Below are 26,219 nucleotides of genomic sequence, written 5' to 3' on the forward strand. Positions count from 1 at the left end.
CTTCATTGCCTAGCTACAGTTCCTAAGCTATGATTGGACAATTGCTGCTTCGGGGAGGGGTTTGGCGATTATAAGTATTCACTGACATTTAGATAAATAAAAAATTGCAATTAATAAAAAATGACAAAATTAAAACAAATGGCTATGATGATAAGATGCATTATTACTTTGTTTTGTAGTGAATTATACATTTAATTAATACATTTAATTTTCAAGAAGACAGAACCTTTTGGAAAAACAATTCATCACTGCAACATCAGGTCCTTTCTGTTGCCCTCTGGTGGTTAAAGACCTTAAAGGAATTCATGTTCATGGTAATGTCATGACATTTGGAGCATCTAAAAAAGAAACAAGACACCGCTGCAAATGATCAGCGTCTCTGGTTTTACTATTCAAAGGTATATATGTTTGAGCGAAATGAACACATTTGTATTATTCTATAGACTATTCTGACATTTCCCCCCAAATATTGTAGTAATTTCGAGCGTTTTCATTCATTATTGTAGAGATGCCTCTTTAGTTCAGCTTTAGCCTTTTAAGATTTATTTGAAGTCTTAGATGAAGCACATTTTCCTTGCACTCATTTTAACATCAATCTAACCACATGAAATATCTGGAACAGATCCCACTGTAATACTTTGATCCTTGCATAGATTTCAGACCTAATTTTGCTGTTGAAATGACGCTAACGTTGTAGTGTGGGACAAAACAAACAACTGCCCCACACCAGTACAGCTGCATGTCACTGTGCCAACCTCGTGGTGCAGGCAGCGACGGGGCTGAGCAGCACCATGACTCTGTTGTTCCCCACCACAGCTGGCATTTAGCTCTGTTTGAAGATGATTTCAGATGAATAACAAGCACACCCAAACTTAAACACACGCATAGATTTCATCAGACCAGATTCACAAACAGCATTCAATCCACAAGTTATTTTAGTTTGTTTTTATTTGTACTCAACCGTAATCTAAAAACAGTGTGTAGCATTCAGCAGCTAAGGCAGAAAGTAAAACGTTATCTCGAGTGTGTAAGTTGTTCTTTTCATAGCTGTAAGTCTTTGATTCTATTTGATTCTATTGTTAATCAAACTCAACATTTACTTAATTAAATTCTGTTAATATAGTTTTAAAGGTGCAGTGTGCAATAACGTGTATTTTGGCGTCATCTAGTCGTGAAAGTTTTCGATTGCAACGCTTCGTGGCCACCCCTCCTGTTGGGAGAATATACAGAAGCTACGGTGGCCTGCAAGGACAAGAAGCTACTTAAGATGGCCTCATCCACCACTGCTGAAGTGATGAGGTGAAGCTGTCTTTAGTTATTTATAGCACTTTTTTTCATCTTCCAATGGGTGTATTTCCGGTGGACACCTTGGCATATAAACACAGTTCATTTTTCTCCGTAGAATGTAGCCAGCTTGCTCTAAACCACTCGTTTCCAAACACCTACAATGTGTACATCCGGCAAACACAGAGTTAGAATTTAGTGTTATAAATGTTTACCGTTATATCTTTTATTTAAACCAGACAGGAACGAGGACATCGTAAATCCAGATTAAATTGTAACATATAGGGCAAATTCTACTTGGTGAGGTTGTGCAGAAAAGCTGTGTGTTGTGAGCTTCTTATATTCCTCTTTGCCTGTGGCTGCAGTGAACAGGCGGAGTGAAATAGGTTAGGTATCGACTGAGGGATCCTGGAAGCGATGATATCAGAGTGCAGGCGTCAGTCTCAGGTGGTGAGAGGCTTCAGGTTTTACTGGGAGTGAGCCAGAGCTCCTGCACCCTGACCAAAGCCAAACCCCTTGGGACCAAAGTTCTTTGCATAGCAGGCTGTAAAGGACAGAACATAGAATGAGAAACAAGTATGAATTGCATAATACTATAATGACTTCAAGTTTGTTCCTACACCTCATGTTGCAGAGACACAGTATCAGAACCAAATAGACATGTAGTCTTGGTCAAATAGGAATATAGAAAAAAAAACTAAATGGCAAAAGGATCAGAGGGCCTGCTGACCTACTCGGCCTCTGTCTCAAGTCATTAAGCAACTGCTTCTGTTCTAAAGGTTGGGGTTCAGATGTCACCAGTGGAGGTTTTACTCTAGAAGTGGGAGTTTGAAGTAACTGTCCCTTGTTGAAAAATGACAATGCAAATAGTTGGAAGTACTGCAACACAATACTGCCTTATTGATTTTATCATGACGGCATTCTCCATGCTTGCATTGCTTCATTAAGAACACTAAAATCAATTTCTCATTAGTGACATCTGCTTTGAAGCAAGGACGTTCATTTTTCGCACCAATGAATCTTCAGATTATTTAATCAATTAATCAATGCATCATTTTGGTATAAAAAAATCTTGAAAATGTTTTTTACTATTTAATAAGACAGACATTTTAGAAGTTGAACCGATGGAATTTTTTGATTTTTTTTTTGTAATTGATTAACAAAATATTTTTTTTCCTGAAAGCCCAGGTTGAAGTCTTCACATTTATTTATTTTTGTTTCCAACCAATTCCTACGATATTTAATTTAATGTTACAAAAGACAAAGAAACATCATCAAATCCTAACATCATAGACGGTGGACCAAGGGAATGTTTGGTATTTTTTTTCTCATAATTACTTATCAAAATGAGATTAAAGTTGTGCCCACAAACTAATCAAATTAACAAGCGGTTGCCTAACTCTTGTTGATAAACACACACTCTACCTTTACAGAAGATCTCCCCGTCTCTATCGGCGAGGGTCGTGGACTCGAGGCCTTTGCCGCACTTGGCACAGCGAAAGCAGCTTTTATGCCAGGACTGATGAGGGAGCAGAGAGTTCAGAATATTTACAGATCATCCAGTTATTATGCTTGATTTAAATAATTAACTACATTGTACACGTCGGTCTGCCTTACATTGCCTCCTCCGATGACCTTTTCCGCTGCGTACACTGTTTTCCCACATCGAGGACACACATCTGAGCCCCCTGCTTTGTTGGCAAACTTTGAGGCGTTGGGGTTATTTGTAGGCCGATGAGGAGCTTGTCTGTTACAAAAGAAGAAAACAAAGAGAATAGCTTTAAAGAGGACAGCTTTAAGTCAACTGAGGGAGGAAAAATAACAGCTGGACCACGTCTCTGAGACCAAAACACTGTTTCAATGTATTAGATTTACTCAAAGTATATCCTTTTTTATCTTTCTATACCCAGCATGTGTAGAATTATTTTTTATTTGTGCACATTTGTTTCTGTTTAAATGGGTTCACACTCAAACGTTATATGAAATGTACTTCTCATTCTAAAATGTGGATATAGAGTGTAGCTTCATAATGTCCACAATAGTTAAATAAATAACAAGGATGAAGTGCTGTTTCACTCACGCTTCAGGCTTAATTCCGAGTCCTTCTCCCGTGTCCATGCTCAGAGTGCCGGCTCCGCCACCGAAGCCATAGCCTTTTGGCCCGTACTTCTTGCCATAGCAGGATTTGCAGTAGATCTCATCCACATGAACAGCCACCGTGGTGCTGTCCAAGTTCTTCTTACAGACCACTTACAACAGATTCGATTTTTTTAAAAATCTACATACTTTTCCTTTTTTGTTCAGTTCACAAATATCTACATTCAACCAAAGCTCTTGATATTTTTTTCCACAGCTGTTTGGCCTTGACATTACCACAAACTATGTGTGACATTCTAAATCAGATAGTGGCATACCCACTATGTGCTTGTGTGTGCTGAAGGGGGGAGTATGTGTGTACCTTTCTCTGCCATATAAGGAAGACCGAGTCACATTTCCACTGGATCCAAATAAGGACTGAGATGTCTGAGTGAAAACCTGCGTATGATCACTTTCCTGCCTCGATGCCAAATACTCTGCATTCCATGCTGGCACTTTGTGTTATTTTCACAGTCGTTAAAGCCCCAGGAGTGAATAGACCAATAAAGCAGATAAACCTGAGAACTGAAATACTTACTGCAAAGAAAACAGGATTTATGCCAGCTCTTGCCCTCACACTGCACTTCCTCTGCGAAGTAGACGGTTTTCTGGCAGCAGCCGCACTTGTTTCCTCCCCCGAAAGGCATTCTGTGAGCGCACACACACCAGAGCCTGTTGTGTACATTTCATCATTCACTGTATATATAACATCTCTCTTCTGGAGTAAAGAGCAGTGTTGCTCATACAGACAGACAGACAGACAGACACCATCTGCATCACTTAAGGCTAGATTGCAACAATACCTATAAAAGGAGAGGCACCAGTTTGCTGCGACGCGCTGCTCTTTTTATTTCCTCTTCTTGTTTCAGGGTATTGGCATAAGTTGATATCCAAAGGACTTTTCCTTCCTCATTGTAAAATGCAAAGTACCTTCTGCTGTCATAGATAGCACCAAACCACCTCATACAGAAATGACATCATAGTACACTCTGCATTGAGACCACACCAATGTCAGTCTTGAATTCTAAGATAAAACTTATTTGTATGGCGACAACCCTCGTGTAATGTTTTAGGGTTCAGCCAGTCGTTTTTCATCCACACAGAACATCAGCAATCTAAAAGGCCGGCTCTGGATAAACAGGAAATTCCCTGCATTTCATTTTGTAATCACCCATGTTAACAGTGGTGACCTCAGGCAACCAGACAATCTCCGACACAGATTATCTGACATGCTTTCTGTCATAATAAAATAATATAAAATTCTCTTTAAGAAAATTATGAATTACTAAAAGTAACTTTGTCTCTAAATCCCTTTTTTTGTTTTTGTCATTGACTGATTTCACAAATTTGATTTTGCTAAAATAAAACTCAAACATCACGACATGGAACAAAGTGTCACTCTATAATCCAAAACTACAGTTAAGTGTTGAGCTAATGACCTGATTTCTGTGTCCCTATAACTTAAACAAACCTACCTGTACTGTGGCGAAAGGCTGATCCTCTCTGTGGTTGCTCAGTGGTGTCAAGAGTTGCCTGAGTCCGGATGAGAAACTGGTCTGATGTAGAGAAGCAAGAGGGAGGCTGAATGGACACCGGGCAGCACTGAGGGAGGAGTCAGTAAATAAGGAACCCAAAGAGGAAAAGGAGGAGAAAGATGGAGAGACTATAGCTGTTGATGGAGGGGGAAGGCTGGAGGACAAGACAGAGGGACAGATCAACCATCTCCCTGTATCCAAAACTTTCCTATTTGGGAAATCTGACAATTAAAGGTGGAGTCAGTGATTCTGGAGAATGTTGTTTTCCAAATCACTTTATGTCAAATTCATGGAAAATCTCCTCACAATGCTTTACATGCCCACACTGTGTTTGTGAGAAAAAAAAGAAGTGTGTGTGTGTGCGTGTGTGTGTGTGTGTGTGTGTGTGTGTGTGTGTGTGTGTGTGTGTGTGTGTGTGTGTGTGTGTGTGTGTGTGTGTGTGTGTGTGTGTGTGTGTGTGTGTGTGTGTGTGTGTGTGTGTGTGTGTGTGTGTGTGTGTGTGTGTGTGTGTGTGTGTGTGTGTGTGTGTGTGTGTGTGTGTGTGTGTGTGTGTGTGTGTGTGTGTGTGTGTGTGTGTGTGTGTGTGTGTGTGTGTGTGCGCACCAACTCATACATTTCTTTGTATTATTGAAAATCAAGACTTTATTGCGATATGCAGTTTGGGCAGAGCAGAGGGACAGGCTATACTACCTGTTGATTGTTAAATGGCAGGCACAAAAGCTAGTATGTAGCTGTTGAACTTTCCGAAACATAACAAGTTGTTTTTCATTTAAGGAACACCTTCAGCAATTATAATAGGTAACATGAAGCCTATAGCACCTTTCAAAATCAGATGTCACAAAGTGCTTCACAACAAATGCAACAGACATGGATTGAAGAATAGAGTAGCAGGATGAACATATCTCAAATACAGAACATAGGGAAAACAGGTATAAAAAATAACCTCAACAAAGATAAAACATTAAGTAAAAGCAAGTCAAAAATGGTGGGTCATTAAAACTTCCACAGATTCTAGATATCTTAAAAACAAGTGACTGCCTCAAAAGCACAATCCCCATTGTAGACATGTGTTCATGACATACTCAATGCATTTGTGTGTTGGATCTGTGTGCTTCCTGCTGATGCTTTTTTTGTTGTCACTGACAACAGTTTATAAGGGAGACGGCAGTGATATTTAGTGTGGACGTCCTATAAATCTGTTGGATGGGAGAATAGAAACGCTGCTGCCTAACAAGGTGTTTCTGCTAAAAGCATGGGATTCCCTTATACACCCACAGTGGATTACTCACTGAGCTTTAGTGAGCCGTGTTCCACCAACGTCAATGGGTCAATCAGACATGTGTACCTTGTAATGCTGACGTGAAACACATGATTCATGTGTCAGACTTTGCTGTATAATCAACTTAAAACGAGTTTTTTTTAAAACCAGGACCTTTGTAATGAACAATGGTCTGTTGATTGTTTTAGTAGTACAAACCAAAATAAGGAACATATCATACCATCATGCATAAATAGAAGTGGGTAGGTGAGGTTGAAGTCTGTTTCATGTTTGTATTGCTTTTCATATGAACATTTGGGAGAATAAGCCTTATAGTAAAATTACCCTTTCTAACCCTTTTTTTGTATTGGCCATTACTGTCTCTGGGACAATTCTGGCAAAGGACAGATGATAAAACAATCCATCCAGAATTTTTTTTAATGATTGATTCAATGTAAAGGTGGGAATTTATTTCTCGGATAATAAAGGAACACTTAATACTTCAGAATAATGTTGAATCAACAATATTTTGAGTAAAGTCCCTTCACCTTGCAACATTGTTTTGTTGTTTTTATAAGAGCATGTGCGGACTTGGTGGTACTAATGTTATCACTACTACTACATAAAGAGCATTGATGGCATTGATATCCACTGCTACATTCAACAGTTGTGCAGGCAGGGGATCTCTCTATAGGAGCTCATCACTCATAATGTATGTCCTTTACATTTAATAGGTGGATTACTGGATGTTTGGATTGATGGTCAGTGTAACAATGAAGCCATCATGCTATTTTAAATTAAATACAACTCAATGAGGCACAACCTTGAGTAGTCTGGGGCAATTTTTCCTTATATTCTTTCACCATTCAGTAAAAAACAAATAAATAAAACATGGATTTCATCACTTCGAGCTGGGCTCAGATATCTCACTACAAGGAGGGGAATCAAGACAGGTGAAACTGATATGGAGGCTGAAGTAGATACAAGGAGGGGAGTGAAAGCCAGCAGAGAGTGATGCTGCTCGGTCTGCCTGAGTTCCTCCCTCTCTCCAAGCCCTCTAGGCTCCTCACCATCATAGGAAGAGACAATGATGAACTCAACAAGCCTATTTATAGCGGGCCATTGGCCAACACTAGCCCTCTGTTTTCTGCTCTGTGGACATCCGCCTTGGCTAGTTGTGTAGTATGTGCACATGTGCTTATGCCCTTTACAGAGAGGGAGACGAGCGGATGTGTACATGTGATTACATGCTCATGACAGAGACTCAATGGACTTAATCCAGAGGAAGAGGAGAGGATAGGAGGCAGGGACGAGGCTGGGCTATAGTCCATCCATCAGTGCATAAGTGATTGCTTATTAGACTTGGAATTCAGTACAGCGTCTCTTTTTTGGCATTTGACCTGACGTGAAGCCAGGACTCCTCTTTGGGTGATGCTCTCCCTGTTGGCAGCTTTTCTCACAGATGCTTTGCCAAGTTGTCAGGTGAAGAGAAAGAGCTGGAGGAGGTGAGTTGACTCCACACTGAGGAAATGTGTTTGCTTAGGGAACCAGCCGTCACTGGCTGTTATTTGGTTTTGTGCACGGCGTCGTTCAGAGTTAAATCCATGGTGGCGGATCTCCATGTTGTCGTGTGCCAGGATTATTTTATGTAGCCTCATTTTGTATATTCAAAGTGCATGTTTATTTATTTGTGTGTTTTTAACTTTCATCGATTTTAATTGACAGAAGATTATTAGCAACTTTTTGGATAATTATATTTAAGTTATCTTTCTGTTTTTTAGAAAAAAATGCTAAAAATGTACAGCTCCCAGATCCTTCCATGTGAACGTTTTCTGGTTTTCTTGATTTTATAGGATTATAACCATCATGTCGGTTTGAAACTCATTTTTGGATAAAATAAGACTTTGGTTTATTTTTAATTAGGTTTTGAAATATTGTGATTATTTTTATGGATAAACAATGAATCTACTTAATTGTTTGAATATTGTGTTATGCGCTTGACAGCGACCCACATCCCACTCATTTAAAGTACATTTAGGGAATGTCAGTAATCGGGTTACTTTTACTAAATTTAACTCTTTTCAGCAATACATCTTTCTTCCTGCCTGTAGAGGAAAACAAAAGCAAGCTGTTTAAACATTTAACATAATGTAATTGAGATGGCTTCGGATATAATGCAATCTCCATTATCCAATTAGCATTATTAGATGTGTGTCAGGGGGAAATGAGATGACTGTGTTTAGGACAGAGGGAATTTTGGCAGGTTGTCTCAGCTGGACGACCCTCTGTGTCTGATTTAAGGAACAGCAGTTCGATGTTTCACAGAGTGTAATGTGCTCTCTGCTGACTCCTGTTCTGCTGCACGGGCTATGCATGCCATAATGAGAGGCTGAAGAAATGCAGTTTCATGAATAAGTCAGTAGAGGTCACATATGGGCACAGATTATACTGAAGTGTTGCTGAGACACACCCTGATTTCTCTCTCTGTAGCTGTCTCTTGCTGTCTCTGTGTGTGTGTGTGTGTGTGTGTGTGTTTTTCTGTGTGTGTGTGTGTGTTTTTCTGTGTGTGTTTCTGTGTGTGTACCAGGCCTACTTTCTGTAAGCCGTGTGGATGCAGTGGGTGACAGGGTTTATTAACTGAAGCAGAACATGCACGCACTGGAGTGTGAAGAGCGCAATTAATAATCTGTGAGAGTAGGTTGAGGGATGAAGGACTTTGCCATCAATCCGTTGTACTTGGACTGTTTGTACCTGCCTGTGAACCCACTGATTCGTTATCTTGGCTCCCTTTAATTAAGCTGTGATTGTGTTCAGCTCTGTGCCACTGTGCCAGGGATCTAATAATGTAGATAACAATATGTTTCTCTCAAGGTCAGACAGCATATTTATGTGTGTGTGTGTATGTGTGCACTGCAGAATAATTACATATTACAGAAAGTTTCCGTGTACATCTCTGACTGTAATCCTGACTTATCTCCTGACTTTGACTCAACACAGAGGATGTAATTTCCAAACTGCCACGGTCTATAATACCCCCTCATGAACTTGAATCATCCTGCAGAGCAGTTTAACTTCAAGGAGAGGCAATTTGTTCAAATGTGCGAGAGGGAAATGTATAACATACCCCACAAACACCCCCCCCCCCCCCCCCCCCCCCCCCGCTGCCTTGTATCTTCACACCAGTACCCGTGTTGTGTCATTGCTCTCGGCTACATGCTACATTAGGTCGTGATCCACCGCGTGTCCTTGAACTTCACATACTCTTCCCTTTGAAGATGAATGTATGAGTCATTTTGAAATAGTCGGACTAACAACAGTTTTTAATCCCCAACTCAAAGATTATATGTGTGTGTGTGTGTGTGTGTGTGTGTGTGTGTGTGTGTGTGTGCACATGCTGTTGCTACGTTAGTGCTCCTGTCATTCTTTTTCCCTGAGATGACACCTCGGAGCCGGCTTCCAGATCCCCACTGAGGTTTGTGCTGAGGAAGCCTGTGTGCCTTGTAGGCAGACAACAACATAAATGCACTGCCAGTGACAATTCAATTCAAATCAGTCCAGTTCACCGGCTTTGGCTGTGACTCAGGACGCTCTGCGCCAGGCCGAAAAGATGCACACACAACTCGCCAGGCTGAACTGTGACAGATAAAAAAAAAGAGAGAGAGAGAGAGACATAAGACTGAGAGTATCAGGCAGTTTTATTATTTCATTGGGTATTATGGCCCAGTTTTCAACTCAGCACATTTGTTCAGAGAGGCGACTTGGACTGGAACAGTGCCAGGTCCATTTGCAAGTGGTATAGATGTCCTGCTGGGCTAAGTAGTCCAATCCACAGGCAACAACTGCAGCAAGAGGATCTGTGTGGAGTATTGTTATGCAAGCAGAAAGGGAAAGCAGTCCCACTTTGATTCAGACACCGGTCGTAGGCTGCAATGCTTCGGTCCTCGCTGCTGTTTGAGCTGGAGGCTGCTGTTTCGTTGTCCCATTTGGGAATTTGCATCTCAGACAGTGGGCTACTGTAGCAGCATGGGGCTCAGAGCAGCTACTGTGCACAGAAAGAGCATGTGAGGGACGGACGCGAGGACACCTGAAGATAACCATCATCACTCAGCTCCGCACTCATCGCCAAGTTGCCTCAGCTTCCCTTGCATGTACATACCTAAGTTTTGTCAACCTCATTTGAGGTAAGTACGAATTCCTTGTTGAATACGGAGGACAAATAATGTCCATAAAAGTACAATTTTACTTATATTATACTCCAATTTGACAAGTGAGATGCATGCCAGACCTCATTGTCCAAAACAAATCAGATAAACAAATTCACTTCTACAAAGTGCATTAAGCTGCAGTGTTTGTTGAGCATGTGAGCAGTTGTGAGACAGTCTTTTATAGAAATAGTATCCTGTGGTAGACATGGATATTACTGTCATGTGTAGGACTGCAGGCGATGGAGAGAGGCGTGAAGGACACAGTCGGGCTGCTGAACTAATCGCTGTAAAGACTTTGCAGTCCCGTGCTGGACTTGCATTGTACTGCATGGGACGGGGAGTCATGTGCTTAGTAATTGTCTGTGATGCACTGCTGACTCATACCAGTGGGTGTGTGTGTGCTACAAGCTACCACTGCATCAGGCTCACACTTCACACTGCTCATGTCCTTAGTTCAGACTGATAAAGAGAAGACTGTTGTTATTCATGTGTTGCTGTTTGATGTCCTCATCAAAGAGTGAAACAAAATCAACATCTTGTTGATCTGTTGTATCAGCAGCAATTCTTGCTATTCATTCTGTTCCTGTCTGAATTATAATACATTTTGGTAAAATTCCTCCAGTCTGAAATATCTGCGGGCATGGACACGGCAGCTGCAATGTTGACTTTAAAATCCGCGGGGGTAACGACGTGAATGAGCATAGCCGGCATAATGACGTTGGCCTAAGCTGCGTAAATGTCCAGTAATATCTCGATTTTAATTGGTCCATGAATGATATGTAACGTAAAGGCTACTAGCATACCACATTTACGTCAAAATAAGCACAAATAATTATGCTTATTTGCGTACATGTTAAAGAATACAAATCGAAGTGCGCATGTGCGAAAATATTTTTTTGCTTGCCGTCCACAATGAATAGGAGGCAAAGGCACAGCTTATTTTCGCGTAACTTACTAACTGCCACATTTCTCATCAAAACGTCTACACTTTTTTAAAGTAGTTGCGGATTACATGTAAAGATCGAAATAATTAACAGTAATAATACAAATAGAAGTTTATTAAATAAAACATTTATTTTATTTTATTTTATTTTATTTTATTTTATTTTATTTTATTTTATTTTATTTTATTTTATTTTATTTTATTTTATTTTATTTTATTTTATTTTATTTTATTTTATTTTATTTTATTTTATTTTATTTTATTTTATTTTATTTTATTTTATTTTTTTTGCACACGGTTTTGATGTTCTTTGACAAAGACTATCAAAAAAACTGTAATCTTTTCTTGGCTATGACAAATTCTGGTTTGGACCAAAATACGTTTTGAAGTACCTTAACCAGCCCTAGCATGTACACAAAAACAGACCATCAAGTAATTCAATTAAACGTATGGACTGTCAGTCCATGCATGGCTCTGGGAATACCACTTATGGTGGGTGATGTGATTTGTAATAAAGCAGATCTACCATATGTGCAACTTGTTGGACCTTTGAACTGAACTAAATTGAATACCATTCTGGTTCATGGTACAACAACACATAAATAGTGTCTTGTGGTAGAACAGCATCTATTATGGTGGTGAAAAATGCTGCAGAGGGCATAATTTCCCTTCTCAACATCCTGCATCATGTCCATGACACTCTCGGAAGCTATGCATATAGAGCTGTTACTTTGTAGCTACCTACTCATCATTTCCTTCAAAGAAGTAGCCTACCACTGCAGGCATTGTGGTCACATTGAGCTTCTGCACAGTTCATCTATAGCTGATTTCAGAACAAATGTACCATCAAAATAATTATGATGATTATAATATAACATAACATCACTGGGCAGACTGTAATGAGAGGATGTTTTCAAATACGCTGGAGCATCATGTGCAAAGGGCGATTTATGTGTTCCCTTGTAAATGCCACGTCTCAGTGTGTGCCAGATCCAAGTGTGTGTGTGTGTGTGTGTGTGTGTGTGTGTGTGTGTGTGTGTGTTTTGTCTGGTTTGGAAAGTCTAGTCCACAGGCACGCTCCAGTGGAAGACGCGTTCTACCTTCGCTAACCCAAAAATACTCTGTGTGCTGGCCTTGGAAAAGTTGATCCATATTTGATGTGCTGCATATAAAGCTGTTATATAACAATGAGTGTTCAAGACAAGATGATTGAAAACAGATACTAGATGTATGAAGATTACCCATATATTGTGCAGAGGTTCATGGTTTTTATTTTGATGAATTCAAAGTCTGTGATGGCTGCCAGAGGCACGAATGTTAATGCCGAAAGATGTCATGGTTAATCTTTACACAATGGTTTGTTTCTGGTACAGCTGTCTGCTGGAAAAGCAAATACAACTTTGATATACAAATGAATTGCGGCGTAAGACATTTGTCTTGTTGTCTATTAAAATAACAGACACTACATAAATACGTTAATTGCATGTTTTGATTTTGAAAAAAACAAAGGTTCCTATTGACTGGCATATTTAATTTATATATAATGATTAGTATTTTTTTTTATTGAGTGACATGTTGCAGGCGCCTGTTGAGAACTGGCATTTCAGTGCAGCTTTCACCCAGTGAACAGGATCTAATAATAATAATAATAATAATAATAATAATAATAATAATTGATAGGTTTTATATAGCGCTTTATTGCCTAGGCACTCAAAGACGCTTTACAGGGTTCCTGGTTCAATTCGTTCACACACAGTCATACCGGTGGTGGTAAACTACGAGAGTAGCCACAGCTGCCCTGGGGCAGACTGACGGAAGCGTGGCTGCCATTCAGCGCCAACGGCCCCTCCGACCACCACCTCAAACATACAGCAGTCATACACATTCACACATTTGATTCAGACATTGATGGGAGGACACGGGAGGCTCTTGCTGATGAAGCTGTTTGGTTGAACTAGGGGAGAGTGGCTGAATTGGAATCCTTTCAGAAAATATAGATGCTGCAATCGGTTGTATCAGAGTTTTAGGAATATGATAGATTTCAACTTAAACTTTAGTTTAATATCTGGCGGAAATAGATGAGGTTATAAATGGGATCAAAAATAAGGTTGATCCATGTCCCTGTACACCACATTCTCTTGGATTAACTATTGAGGTTGTTTCTTTACTGTTGTTTCTTTACTGATGTTGATGCAGCATTAACATTCCGCTTTCTTGATTTCTTTGAAAATTATTTATCTTCAAAGTTCTTGCACTTTTATTTCAAAATATTAACTTTTCTAAAGTTGTCAATTTGCCATAACACTCTTTGAAATTCCGTAATTATACCTTTGATGATAGACTGATGTATAGAAACATGTTTAAACATTTGTTTTGGAATAAATTCAAAGTTTTAGCATTTTGTATACGACAACAACAGTGGAATTCTGGTATCGGCATCAATGTCGGTAGAAATCCAGGTATTGGAATTGGATCACTATTTAATTTTTTTTTAAATCAAAGTGCTGGATGAAAAAGGAATGAAGTCCTGTGTTGATGTCTCTTGGTACAAGCTGGCAGTTATGATAGCTCTCAGGAAGGAGAAGAGGCTCATTAAGTCATAAAAACGGACTTTTCCGGCAACGGATGGAAATACTTCTATTATTCATGTAAAATATGTGCTTGTGTTTGTTCATGAAAACCTGCCAAACGTCAATAAAACATATTATATATACTTAGCTTTTAAATACTACTGAAACCCTACTTCTGAGATGAAAAAAATATGAAACATTGTGTTCAAGCTAAAAAATCATTGTGAAAGGATGGCATTTTTGGAAATATTACAACATACCAGGCAAATAAAAAATCAACAAGAATTATGTTTATTTTTGGCAGTTCATATGAAAATGAGGGTTTAGCAGGTGCGTTTATTTTTACGAGGTCAATACTGTAATACATTAACACATTAATGTGTGATTTTTTTTTTTTTTTCTTTTAGGTGGTGCATAGTTTTTAACGTTTTTCAAGAGTATATAAATATATATATATATTTTTTTAAAGATATTTTTTTGGCATTTCTTTTATGCTTTTATTGATAGTGCAGAGAGAAAGAGGTGAAATGGGGCAGAGAGGGGAGTGACATGCAGAGAACGACCGCGGGCGGGAATCGAACCCGGGTCTGCTGCTGGGCCCGGCCCGGGGGGGGACGCCCTACCAACTGAGCTAAGGGCGCCCATTTCAAGAGTATTTCTAATGCACATTTCTCTGTTCTCCTACCTGTTCCAATGACCCAGTTTGCAAGACTGATTGTCCACCACAGACAACTGCCCACACATTGACTCTTCAATGTGCTGCAGTATGCTGCAGACAGCCTTCCTATTTCTTCATGCACTCATTTCACTTCAGATAACTGTGTCAGTTGCATAACAGCAGCACAACTGCAGCGGAAGGTTTTTTCCATGTGCTGTAGGGATTTTAAAATACAACATCCTGTACTGCTGATGGTCCATTTTCTCATCCTTCTGGGTAAATGTCTACGATTCTCAGGTTAAAATAAATAATTTATATCAGAGAGGCAACATCACGTAAGTGAAAAGGCCTCATTGACCCTGTTAGGTTGCAAGGCCGCTAGTTTAAGACGCCAAATCAAAGTTTTGCTGTCCAGCTTGTGTTCTGTTAAAAACAAATGCTGGGTCACTGTATGATCAAAACACTAAAATGAAGCAAACCAACATTAGAGTAGATCATGTGCTTTTCTTACTTAGGTATTTTACATCCATTGCTAATTACCCACTGTGACATCACTATTTGTGGTGTGGTCAGATGTAGGCTACATACTTGAATGTAACAAAGCATAGCGAGAAATTGATCAAATGTGGACTCAACCCTCTTTAGTAAATGTATGATTTTTGTTGTTGTTGTTGAAATAATTCAAACAGTGCTACTAACAGGGCACAGCTGCCTGAAGCTGAAGCATTATAGGGTTTTAATGATGTCATGGCATATCCATGGTTAATCACTTAAAGTGACTTATAGGGATACATCCGTGTAATGGGCCACCAGATTAACTCACCCGCACTAAATGCCCACTCTAATCTCATGTGCCACAATAAGAACAGTAGGCTTAAAAGCAAAGGACAATATGTCAGTATTTTATGGTTTTATGGTAATCTTTGAATAATTGATGTTCAGCGGACATGACAAACTGGTATGGAGGGGGCCATTTGTGATGAAAAGACAGAAAAACAAGGTTTTCTGAATACACATGCCTTTCACAAGTAAACAGACACATACTAGACACTGCAGGGATAGTGCTACTGCATTTTGCTATAATTTTATTACAATGTGTGATGGACGATCAGGGAAAGTTTGACCATAATCGATGTTGGCGATACAATGCGATAAGGAAAAATGTAATTATATGGCAGGAAATGCACCCTTAAATACATTGCTGTACAAACTTTTTCACTCTAGATGGTGACACAACTCCAGAACAACTTGTGTTTTTGTAAAGGAGAAACACAAAGATGCAGCTCTTGTTGTGTGACACAGTGATCTACTTTAGTCTAGCCATGATGTTGTCTGACCTTTTGGCTTGCTGCCGCACTGGCAGGTGAATGACAGTGATTTGATCTCATAAAGAAGCTGTGTCCACACATTACAGCTTCTATTAAACAGAAAGTGTTTTTATTGTCACTTGCACATGAACGTTTACACATGTTTAACTAGCCCTTTTATATATCTTAGTTGTGATATTCAACAAATACATATAAATAACATGTACCAAGTAACAAATAGCACAGTCGATACTAGCCTAAGCTAGTTCATAATGCTCACCTCTAGATCTGTCGTTATACATTAACAATTATTATTCACTTTCTTTTCTTGTTTGCCTTTTTTGAAGTTTATGTTTTATTCATGTTTTATTTACCTATGCAAACCTTGATTCCTCGTTTGGGTGGCCAAAATAAATGAGTAAAAAAATACGATCAGTGTCAATGACAGTTTTAATCATACAAAAACCAAACACACTTCTCTTCCTTGCTCTTGGTGTGTGCTTTGATACATTTTTTTAAAATAGTTTTGCTTTATTTAATTTAAAACAAACCAGTGGTGCTGGAGAGAGTACATAAACACAGTGTTTACCTGTCCCGAACAACGGCAACACAAAGTTTGGACTAGTGTCAGCTTACAGTGGAGCTTCAGCCAAAAGTAAGAAGAGCGGTGCTTTACTACTTCTGTCAACACCATGTTCATCTGTGTGTGTGAGTTGACCTCAGGTCACGTTTGCCCTCAGGCAAAGCTGGGACAGAGCAGGAAGCGCCGCAAATCAGTAATCTAGGACTTGGTGCTATATATAAAAATTAGATCAGGCCTCATGTAAAACAAGATAGTACGACAGTCTTGGGAAAATTGAATTATGTAGATAATGATGCACTCGTTCAACTCCATTATCTGTTGGTGCTGAGCGAGAATGGAGAGAAACTGGAGCACAGCTCTATAAAATGGTGACTGTCTCCTTTTACTTGCAGATGTTTTACAAGGTGACACAATATTTTATTTGGTACAAAACACTAATTTATATTATACAACAAAAGCCCTCAATTTTTTATTTAATGATTTCCAGATTTGGTAAACTAAATTTTAAGATGGGAATCTTTTTTTTTTCTTTCAAAATGTATTTTAAGAATTTGATAAATAGAGTCTGCTGATGTCTTATGAGTGCATCATCAGACCCTTTGATTCAGCAGGACAGTTCATCTGACTAGTTTGGCGATTTTGGAGAGTAACGGCGCCGACACACTGTTGGTCTGTACGAGTATCTTTAGTCTGGCCCTCGGGCTGATTACAGGTTAGGAGGACTGGGGAATCTTTAGCTCCTGGTACCGCTGGCTGGATGCTTTGATGATGGCATGTTGAAAGGCTGACATGTTACAAAGGAGCTCAAAGTCTCATTCAAACTGTCACAGAAACATGAGCCCCAGGGGGAAAAAGCCATGATATCACCAGAGAAAGATCGAAATATGAGTCACTAGCATGTCTGGTCATAATTGGGGGAATGTGTGTGTGTGTGTGTGTGTGTGTGTGTGTGTGTGTGTGTGTGTGTGTGTGTGTGTGTGTGTGTGTGTGTGTGTGTGTGTGTGTGTGTGTGTGTGTGTGTGTGTGTGTGTGTGTGTGTGTGTGTGTGTGTGTGTGTGTGTGTGTGTGTGTGTGTGTGTGTGTGTGTGTGTGTGTGTGTGTGTGTGTGTGTGTGTGTGTGTGTGTGTGTGTGTGTGTGTGTGTGTGTGTGTGTGTGTGTGTGTGTGTGTGTGTGTGTGTGTGTGTGTGTGTGTGTGTGTGTGTGTGTGTGTGTGTGTGTGTGTGTGTGTTACTTTAAGAGATGTGAAGACATGCAGTTTCCATTCAGCCTCCTCACTGGCTTCTTGTCTTCCAGCATCGATTGGCCCAACTCACTTTAAGGCAGCACTAGGGTCTTAATTGCATTACCGCATGCATCATACCGTTGGGTGAAGCTCATCTCTGTTGAGAGCAAGTTAGTTTGCATCTGCATTGCATTCGCATGTTGTTGTTTTGTTACTGTCTCTTCGCTGAAGATTCTTGTTGGACATGTATTACCACAGGTAAGACATGACCTCCTGTCTCATTTAGCCCTATCAGGTTAGATTTAGAGATTGTTTTTATTTTATTTTTTTTACTTTATTCAGGTTGTCACCAAAGTTATTAATTGTTTTAATTGATCAACTCTCATTGAAATTGCATCATAAGGGAAGTAATGCTGTGTTTACTTCACAAATGATGAAATCAATGAAAATTAATGATTGAAAGCAACGATTTAAAATAAATAAATTAGTAATTGCATGATTAAATGTGACTTTTAAAATAATTTTATTTGTTTGCTTAATATGGAATAAAATCGTGTCTATGTGAAGCAGTATTTTGTCATGCACATCAGCTAGTTCAAAGCTTCACTCCACTTTATAAATAAGAAATTAGGAGAAGATAGTTTTATGGTATGAGGCAATATATTCTAATTTGGAAAGAAAAAATACAAAACCATTTCTGGCTTAATTAATTCTTTTTAATTTTTGTTTGGTCATTTGGACACACTATTAAAAAAATATATAGAGTCCCTTGAGAAGAGTCCCCTCAACAACTTAATTTGTTTAACCAAGAACACATTTTCCTATCTTTAAACATATGATGATTAAGTGATAACTACCGATATTATAGTGCTCTCACGAATGTGTAATGCATTTTATCTCTCTGTCTATCTGTCTTACATGAATCTATCAGAGTCTCAACGCCTGATTATTTTTTATTATCGATAAATCTGCGAATCGTTTTCTTAACTTATTTTTTGTTTATGATGTGCATAGTCCAAAACCAAGTTTTTGCTTGAAAAAATTGGATAGATGACATCCCATTTAGACTTTTGCTGCAACTAAGTTGTGATAAAACATTGCTGTAGGTGTAGGGTGATTTAAATGTAGTGGTACTCTATTTTCCCTTAGTCAAACCGCATTGAACTGAATCAGTCCTCTTACCATAATAAATACTTTAGATCGTGGTCATGTTGCACTGTCATCTGTTATCAGCATCAGATGAACTGATGGAGGCGATGGTGATGGGGGACTTATAAGGCCCCCACCATTATGTCTTTGGAGGAGAGGTGCTGTCGACTTTGGCATGGCCTGAAAGGAGCAGTCCACCTGCTGCATGTGCCAAGTGGTGTCAGTCTGCCGTTGGCTTTCACAGCATGTTTCTCACCGGAGGTTGTGGCTAGAGGACCACGAATACATTAGGCAAAGCTGTTGAAACATATGGCGTCTTTATTCGATGCAGATGATGCTTTGATTGATTTTGTGTTATGCTGTTTGATTATTTTAAATCTAATTTTAAATGCAGCCTGATTTATTTTTTTCTTCCAGAGGAACATTTTGGGTTCTTTTAATCCTTATTTAACCTTTGTTCTTTTCCTTTTTTTTCCTTTGACCAGCTGCTTCACATTGCACCATTCGATTTGATGGAGAGTTTCATTCACTTTCTTCATTTAAAGGGTTCTCCCAGTTCAGGAATTTAAACTGGTGATTAATTTGGATCGCATACCTTTAAGGCTCCTTTGATTTGATGTTGTCAGTGATACATAATGGTATAATGGTCCTTGCTCTCAAACCATCTGCTTCTCTTTATTCTTTCCCACTAACTTGATTTAGTCAGTACCTCTGTGATTAGAAGCCTTATACGCCCTGGAATGTGCAGCTGTTTTGAAGTATTTTCTACAGTAAAGTACAATAATACTGTATATTATATACACACAACTTGTTTTTCTTCATGCAGTATACAAAAAGGATGAATGTCCAGAGCCTCCAAATAACAAGTGTTGTAAATGTTCAATCTTCATTTAACCACCAAACACATTTGCCTTTTTCACTGACATGTAATATTTTTATTTACCTCTTATATTATGCCAGACTGTAGTAATTTTTGCCAAAAGTTAGATGAAAAGAATACTACCATTAATGGTTTCAACCACAAAAGATATTTTCTTTATTATATATTTATTTTATATTAAAGGCTGCAAATCAATTGATTTTGTCTAGTATCACCTTTCCCCTTAGAAGCTAGATAAAACATGTGCTTTAGGTAAGCCGCTCTTCTTAAAACCTCCTCTTATCCTTAACACTGTCAAATTTTATTCAGGGCTATTTCATCTTTCATAATGTGGTTTTAAGATATACCCACAAAATAAAATGAATTGATTTATCTATTGTCTTTGTATGCTATTCTATGATAACATTAGATTTTTTCGAAAATGCATCTGGATTGTTCTGTTGAAAGCATCAGACTAAGTGTTTTGTTTCATAGGTTGACGATGACATCAGCATTACGTCATCACCATTGTCCCTACTTTGTATGCTGTACCGATATCCATTTGCCTGATGAAAAGAGTTGAAATGTTGCCTTTTGCCAGTGGAATAAGGTTCCGGAGCTATAGATAGTGTCTGAATATCGCTGCTTCCTCTGATCCCAATGCTTGTGCCTATTCATGATAATTTTCTAAAACCAATACCTTAAAACAAGAATGAATATGAATGATATGATTCACATTGTGGTCAGGAACATCTGTTATCACAACATATTTTTCCTTTTCTTTTTTTCAGTCATCAGCCCATTGATGCTCACCAACCATGAGTGGTGGAGTGAATATCAAACTCATATCTCAGAGTCGGAGTGACGCAGGTGTCAGCTCAAGTCTGCCTTTACCTCGAAGCATGATGCCTCTTTCCAAGATGGATCCCAAACAATACATTGGCCTCCCCAATCCCACCGAGCAGTATCAGCGCGCTGCAAAACGGCGGCCTTCCGATCCTTCCTCTTCTGTTTCCTCAGGTCCTGCAGAGATGTTGAGAGGTGCAGCTTTAAAGAACCACCTGCTGCAGCAAAAGGGTGGCATGTATCCTCATAGAAGCCCGGCAGCTACAGAGAGAACAGATGGAACGTGCTCTGCCTACAGCAGCCCTCAGATACCAAAGAGACAAGTCCCACGGTCTAAAGACACACTAGACCTCCGCACCAGCACGCTGACCCAGAAGGCTTTGCGAGATCTCCAGTTAAGACGAAACACCAACAAAAACTGGACCTTTGGGAAATATCGTCATAGGAGTGTGGACAATGCAGCTGAGGACGAAGCCTTGTGCCGGCTCTCTGCTAACGTCCAATCAGGCCATGGAAGAGGACATCTGCTTAATACTAAAGGTGCAAATGGGAATGACGTATCAGGGGTGTCTCCACCTGGAATGGGCAAAATCCAAAACGATGAATGGAAAACCTCCAACCGGGAAGTTGGAGTTCCTGAAGGAGACGTGTTCAGTAACAAATCCAAGTCTTCTTACCAAACATTCAACATGCCATGCAGAGGGAGTGAGCCAGGAAGAGTCAACATGGCCGCTGTTGCTCCCTTCAGGTTCAGGTGAGGGCAGTGTTTCACCTTTTTTAAAGATGGGAAATAAGCAGCATTGCAGATACTGCAGTTTGGTTTTAGGACACAATGCATATGATGCAGCCGAAGTGAATTTCATGCTTTCTCTAATAATTAATCCGTTTTAAAGATGATTTTAGGGGCAGACCAGTTAATCCAATTGTATTTTTTTTTTGTCCATTGAAATGTTTTGTGGTTGTGTCTTTTTCAGGAGGCTTCAGGTCCAAGAAGACCCAGATGCCGCCCTTGATGATCTAAGTGACTGTTCCTCCGACTCCATGGAAGTCTGCTGTGACGATCTAGGTGAGTCTATTGGAATTTCCTCCCACTGATCTATTCATCCTGGGAATGTACACACCTGACGCTCTTAAGTACCTCTAGAAATGTATGCAAATTAACAAGAATCCCCTCAATCATATCGGTTGAAGAGCTAGCTTGTTGCTCCCTTATGGTCCAAGGGTTATAAATCCTAATGCCACTTTTTGGGGACAATAGTTGCATGTTATTACCAGTCCATCTTCCCTCTTGTTTTCTTTCATATCTATACTGCTGGCTATCCAGTTAAGGCATGCAACTCCCCCCAAATAAATGCATAAAAAGCACCCAGAGCTCAGAAAAATAGGAAACTTCATTTCATATAGTATCAGGTTTCAAGGGAACCAATGCAAGACACAAAGGAACAAAACAAGCAAACAAATAAGGCAAATACATAAATTAATATAAATAATAGTGAAAACAGGGGAAGGTGATGAATGAAAGTCTAAAGGCCATGGTGAACAGATGGGTTTTAAGAGTTGTCTTTAAACATTTCAGAGAGGCTGCGTAGCGAATCGGGGCAGGATGAGAATTTCTAGATGGTGGGGGCCGCAGCACAGAGCGCTCTGTCCCAAAGAGTTCGGAAGGGAGAGTGGGAAATGGAGAGCCGGCTCTGAGAAGGGGTAGAGGAGGTGTGTTAAGTACTGGGGGCCGAAGGGCATGGAGAGATTTGTAAAAGGAGGATTTTGTAAGTGATGGGTGTGAGAACCCTGGTGGTTAAATTGTGGTCGTACTGGAGCCTTTTGAGGTCTTTCCTGTGAACCCCATACAGGACTCCATTGCGGTACTCCAAGCGGGAGGTGATGAAGGCATAGACCATGGTTTTCTGCCACTGAGTCAGAAAGTGATGTGGCCTGTGACAAAGACTTTGAAGGGGTCACACTAAGAGCTCGGGAAGCTCTGCTGTTAATCTATCAATGACGAGCAGTTACGCCAATACTCAGTGTTATCTAAGGGTTATCATCCAGGATGTTAAATTTAAAGAGCAGGCAGTCCATGAATTTTATTCACCTTATCGACTTTCCATTAAATTCACACTTTATCTTTGGGTAGTACTTGTTCTCCCTTCGCACTCCCAATATGCCAGAAGAAATGACTTCAATCTTGGGGAGAAAAAAATAAACTTTCACTCAGTTCATTGAGTTCAACCAGTTAGTTATGCAACCCTGTTTTTCCAATTGTATGATATTGCATCCTGTAACACATATGGCTGAATGTTGACACTGGAGTCTGTTCAGCGTGGCAGTTGTTCTCACCAGAGCTGCTGCCAACTCACAGCGAGCGCCTCAAACTGTATGTACCACCTGTTATTTGCATCAAGATTTCCTGAAGTTACTTCTCTTCTTTCGTTACGTGCATGTGGGAAAATACAGATTCTTGGAGGAGAGCACTTTTCTCGAATCACACAGCACTGCTAATGCACCATTGTTTTTCCTGGATGTGATGTCTCTTGTGTGCCACAGTGATTATGTGTGCGTCATGTATCGGTTATGTGTTCAACATTAAACGTTGAATGTTGTGTTTTTCTTATTCTTACGCCTTCAACAACCCTGTGTCTCACACATCTTGTTGCTTACAGATTGACATACACACGAGACAAACACAAGCATAGCCTACATACTTAATCAATACTTAATTATTTTAAGGAACTCAGAATATCTTGCTGAGTGAAAGCAAGTCACCAGTAGCAATTACAACCACAAACATTCAATCAATTAATTTCAATTAGAGATATATTAATTAATTAAAGATCTACTGTAAATAAGTGCTATTGTGTAAGTGCTCAGAGCCTTTATAATTACACTGGGCCATTCTAAAACCCTTTAACTGTCTGCTTAATTATCTTCATGACTTTGAGGGGTGAGAGCCTCCTGCCAGCCTCCTTAGGGAGGGACTAAGCCAGAGACTGAGTGGTCCTCAGCTGATGGTGGACAGATGCAGGACTGAGAGTTTGAGTGGTTTGATGGGCAGATCGGTTTTCACCTCCTGTCTGGGAGTTTCTCTTGTCCTAGCTGGATGGACCTCGGGGACGCTTAAATTCAGTTCTTGACCATAGAGTAGAGCGATGTGTCTTCATAAGCTGTCATCTAATGTCAACCACCAAGCTTTATGGTAGATGAAAAATGGGGTTGCTTTAATGACGGTAGAAACCTCTGCAGCAGATTAAGCTCAATTAGGATCTCTGTTGACAAATCCAACTTTAACATTTCCGAACAGGGAGGAAATGGATGCTCCAAGATTCACACAAAACAGTGAATTAATCACACTGCCAAGTGTTTAAACTCAGACAAGATAGTTTTACACTTGCTATCATTTGCAGCAGCTTGGGTTCATCATGAAAAGACTGTTTCTAAGCACATGAAGGGAATTGGGGTAAGTTTAGATCAGTCTTTATCCCTCAGGCTGCTCACATTCCAGCAAGCACAATGATTATATCAGATCTCTATGTAGGGGCTTCTACCACATGGCTTCAAACCCAATGCACAAATGCAATATTTTACATTTGTCTTTAACACAAAACTATAGCTTACACGTGACTGTGTACATTTGCATTGATGTTGTCTGGGGTTTTTCCCCTTAAAGCACACGTGGAGGTCTCCCAGATGTTTTAAATCCATTGCGTTACAGCAGCTGAGCAGCCCCCAAAATGATTACATGTGCTGTCCAGGGAAATATATAACACACAGCTGTGTGACTTTCCTGTCATACCATACACTTTAACACACTCACAATTACTCACATGGCCAGTGGAAGAGAGATAATCAACCCCAGATGTATGATAAAGCAAATGAGAGATGCAGCTCCACCCTCCACTATACTGGGAATGGGTGGCTATTATAAAAAAAATGTAGTGCTCATTCTGTAAATATAAGGGCCTAAACTTTAAAACAGTTGAACAGTTGTGAGACTTTTCTCACTCATTAGCGTGGATGCTCTGGTGAAGATGAGTGAAAAAAAATAGATGTCACCAAAGTCAGAAGGATTCATCCACTGGAGAACTTGAACATCACTATAATATCCAAATCCATACAATGTTGTTGTTATAATATTTTTTTGTCAGAAGCAAAGTGGTGGACTGACTAACCATCAGTAGAGCCACACAAATCCAGATGTTTAAATATAAACTTAACTCCAAGTGGTAAGTAGGCCTTCTGATTTTTTTTCAGGGTGATGCAAACTTTATGCATAGATTTCCTCACATTCTAAAATCAGCTTCCGGTAAATTTGTCATGTCTGAATTAGGTATCCTGTGATTCACTAAAAAACTCCAAAAAACAAATGAGCTATTCACTGCATCAAGGGAGGAAGATCTCCATCAGTGATCTGGAGTCAGCAGGGGGGGGGGGGGGGGGGGGGGGGGGGGGGGGGGGGGAGCTTTGGACCTCGTGATGAGGAGGAACAAGACATGACATTGTTTCCTGAAAAGAATTACATTGCCAGTTTAAAAGACCTCACTGACCCATGACCCATCACAGGTGCGCTGGAACCCAAATAAGAAAGAAAAGCAGTGGAGTGTGTTGCAAACCCATAGTTAGAGTTTGAGTCATACCCTCTGGACATTGTAGCTAACAGGTCAATCCTATCCAGTGGATTTGCACCATGTAGCATGCTTGTATTCACTCATGCTGTGTTGCAGAAAAAAGAGCGTCTGTCTACTCCGTTGTTCACTTAATGGTAATAGAAAAGAAAATCAATTCACCGGTATTGCATTTGGATTATTAAAAGAGGAAATTAGATGTTTGAGGAAAACCTCATAACATGTGGGCTGCATTCGATAGTTTATGGAAAAGGTAAATGTTTTTTGGCAGCCGTGTTAGTGCAGAGCAGTGAGGGCTGCTGCAGATGACATGAATGCGATGAGAGAAGGTGGTTTCCATGGAGCAGCGCTGCATGTGAGCGCTGCAGAGCCTCCCCAATCCTCCTGAGAGACGGTGTGGAATATCTTAAAAAGATGATCAGACTCTTGCTAGCAAAAAACCCTGCCTGAAAAAAAACATACATTTGTGTCTATGAGTTTTTGTGCGTATTACACTGATTTTAAGAAATTTCCAAAGTGTGGTTTTGGGTGTGTTACTTACACTGGCACATCTTGCTGGACGCTCAGTCTGCTGAAGTGAAATCACCCGTTTGGCAGATGCAGTTTTTGGATTGCATTTTTCTCTTACCATTTACAACAAAAACAGTCCACTATATTTTTTTAACAGTTTGCATTTGCTTTATTATTATTATTATTATTATTATTATTATTATTATTATTATTATTATTATTATTATTATTATTATTATTATTTTGCCATTGTTGATATTTTATGACAAGAATACAGTTTTTCCATTTATAGCAGTACAACACATGTTTAGCATATGATTTATCCAGCCCCTAATCTGGAATTGATATCATAAGGAAGCTCAGACGGGATCAAAAGATAATCTGGATGCTCCAGTTGTTGCATTGTGTGGGATTTTGTAATAGTAATGTATGCATTGGTCTCTAAATACATATCTAAATGTGTAACCATTTGCATTTTTAACACATCCAATAACATGCCAAATCATGATGTGTGTGTATTGAACAGGGAATTCTGGA

General features: G+C 39.6%; 2 protein-coding genes across 2 annotated transcripts in view; one reads left to right on the forward strand and one right to left on the reverse strand.

Annotated features, from left to right (window-relative positions):
* Positions 1-958: 958 nt before the first annotated feature.
* Positions 959-5,000, reverse strand: csrp1b (cysteine and glycine-rich protein 1b). The gene is made up of 6 exons (XM_080026846.1): positions 4,896-5,000; positions 3,959-4,068; positions 3,365-3,533; positions 2,902-3,031; positions 2,710-2,803; positions 959-1,828 (listed from the first exon to the last, which is right to left on the reverse strand). The coding sequence occupies exons 2-6, from the start codon at positions 4,065-4,067 to the stop codon at positions 1,752-1,754; spliced, it is 579 nt and encodes a 192-aa protein (XP_079882972.1). The 5' UTR covers position 4,068; positions 4,896-5,000; the 3' UTR covers positions 959-1,751.
* Positions 5,001-20,528: 15,528 nt separating this feature from the next.
* nav1b (neuron navigator 1b) overlaps positions 20,529-26,219 on the forward strand; it is a gene marked incomplete at its 5' end in the record, with an annotated part of 57,681 nt that continues 51,990 nt past the window's right edge. The window contains 2 exons of the mRNA XM_080026133.1: positions 20,529-21,310; positions 21,534-21,622. Coding sequence (XP_079882259.1) covers positions 20,529-21,310; positions 21,534-21,622 — 871 coding nt within the window. The remainder of the gene's footprint in view (positions 21,311-21,533; positions 21,623-26,219) is intronic.

Source organism: Ammodytes marinus (assembly GCF_949987685.1).
Source record: "Ammodytes marinus genome assembly, chromosome: 4".
Lineage (NCBI taxonomy): Eukaryota > Metazoa > Chordata > Actinopteri > Uranoscopiformes > Ammodytidae > Ammodytes > Ammodytes marinus.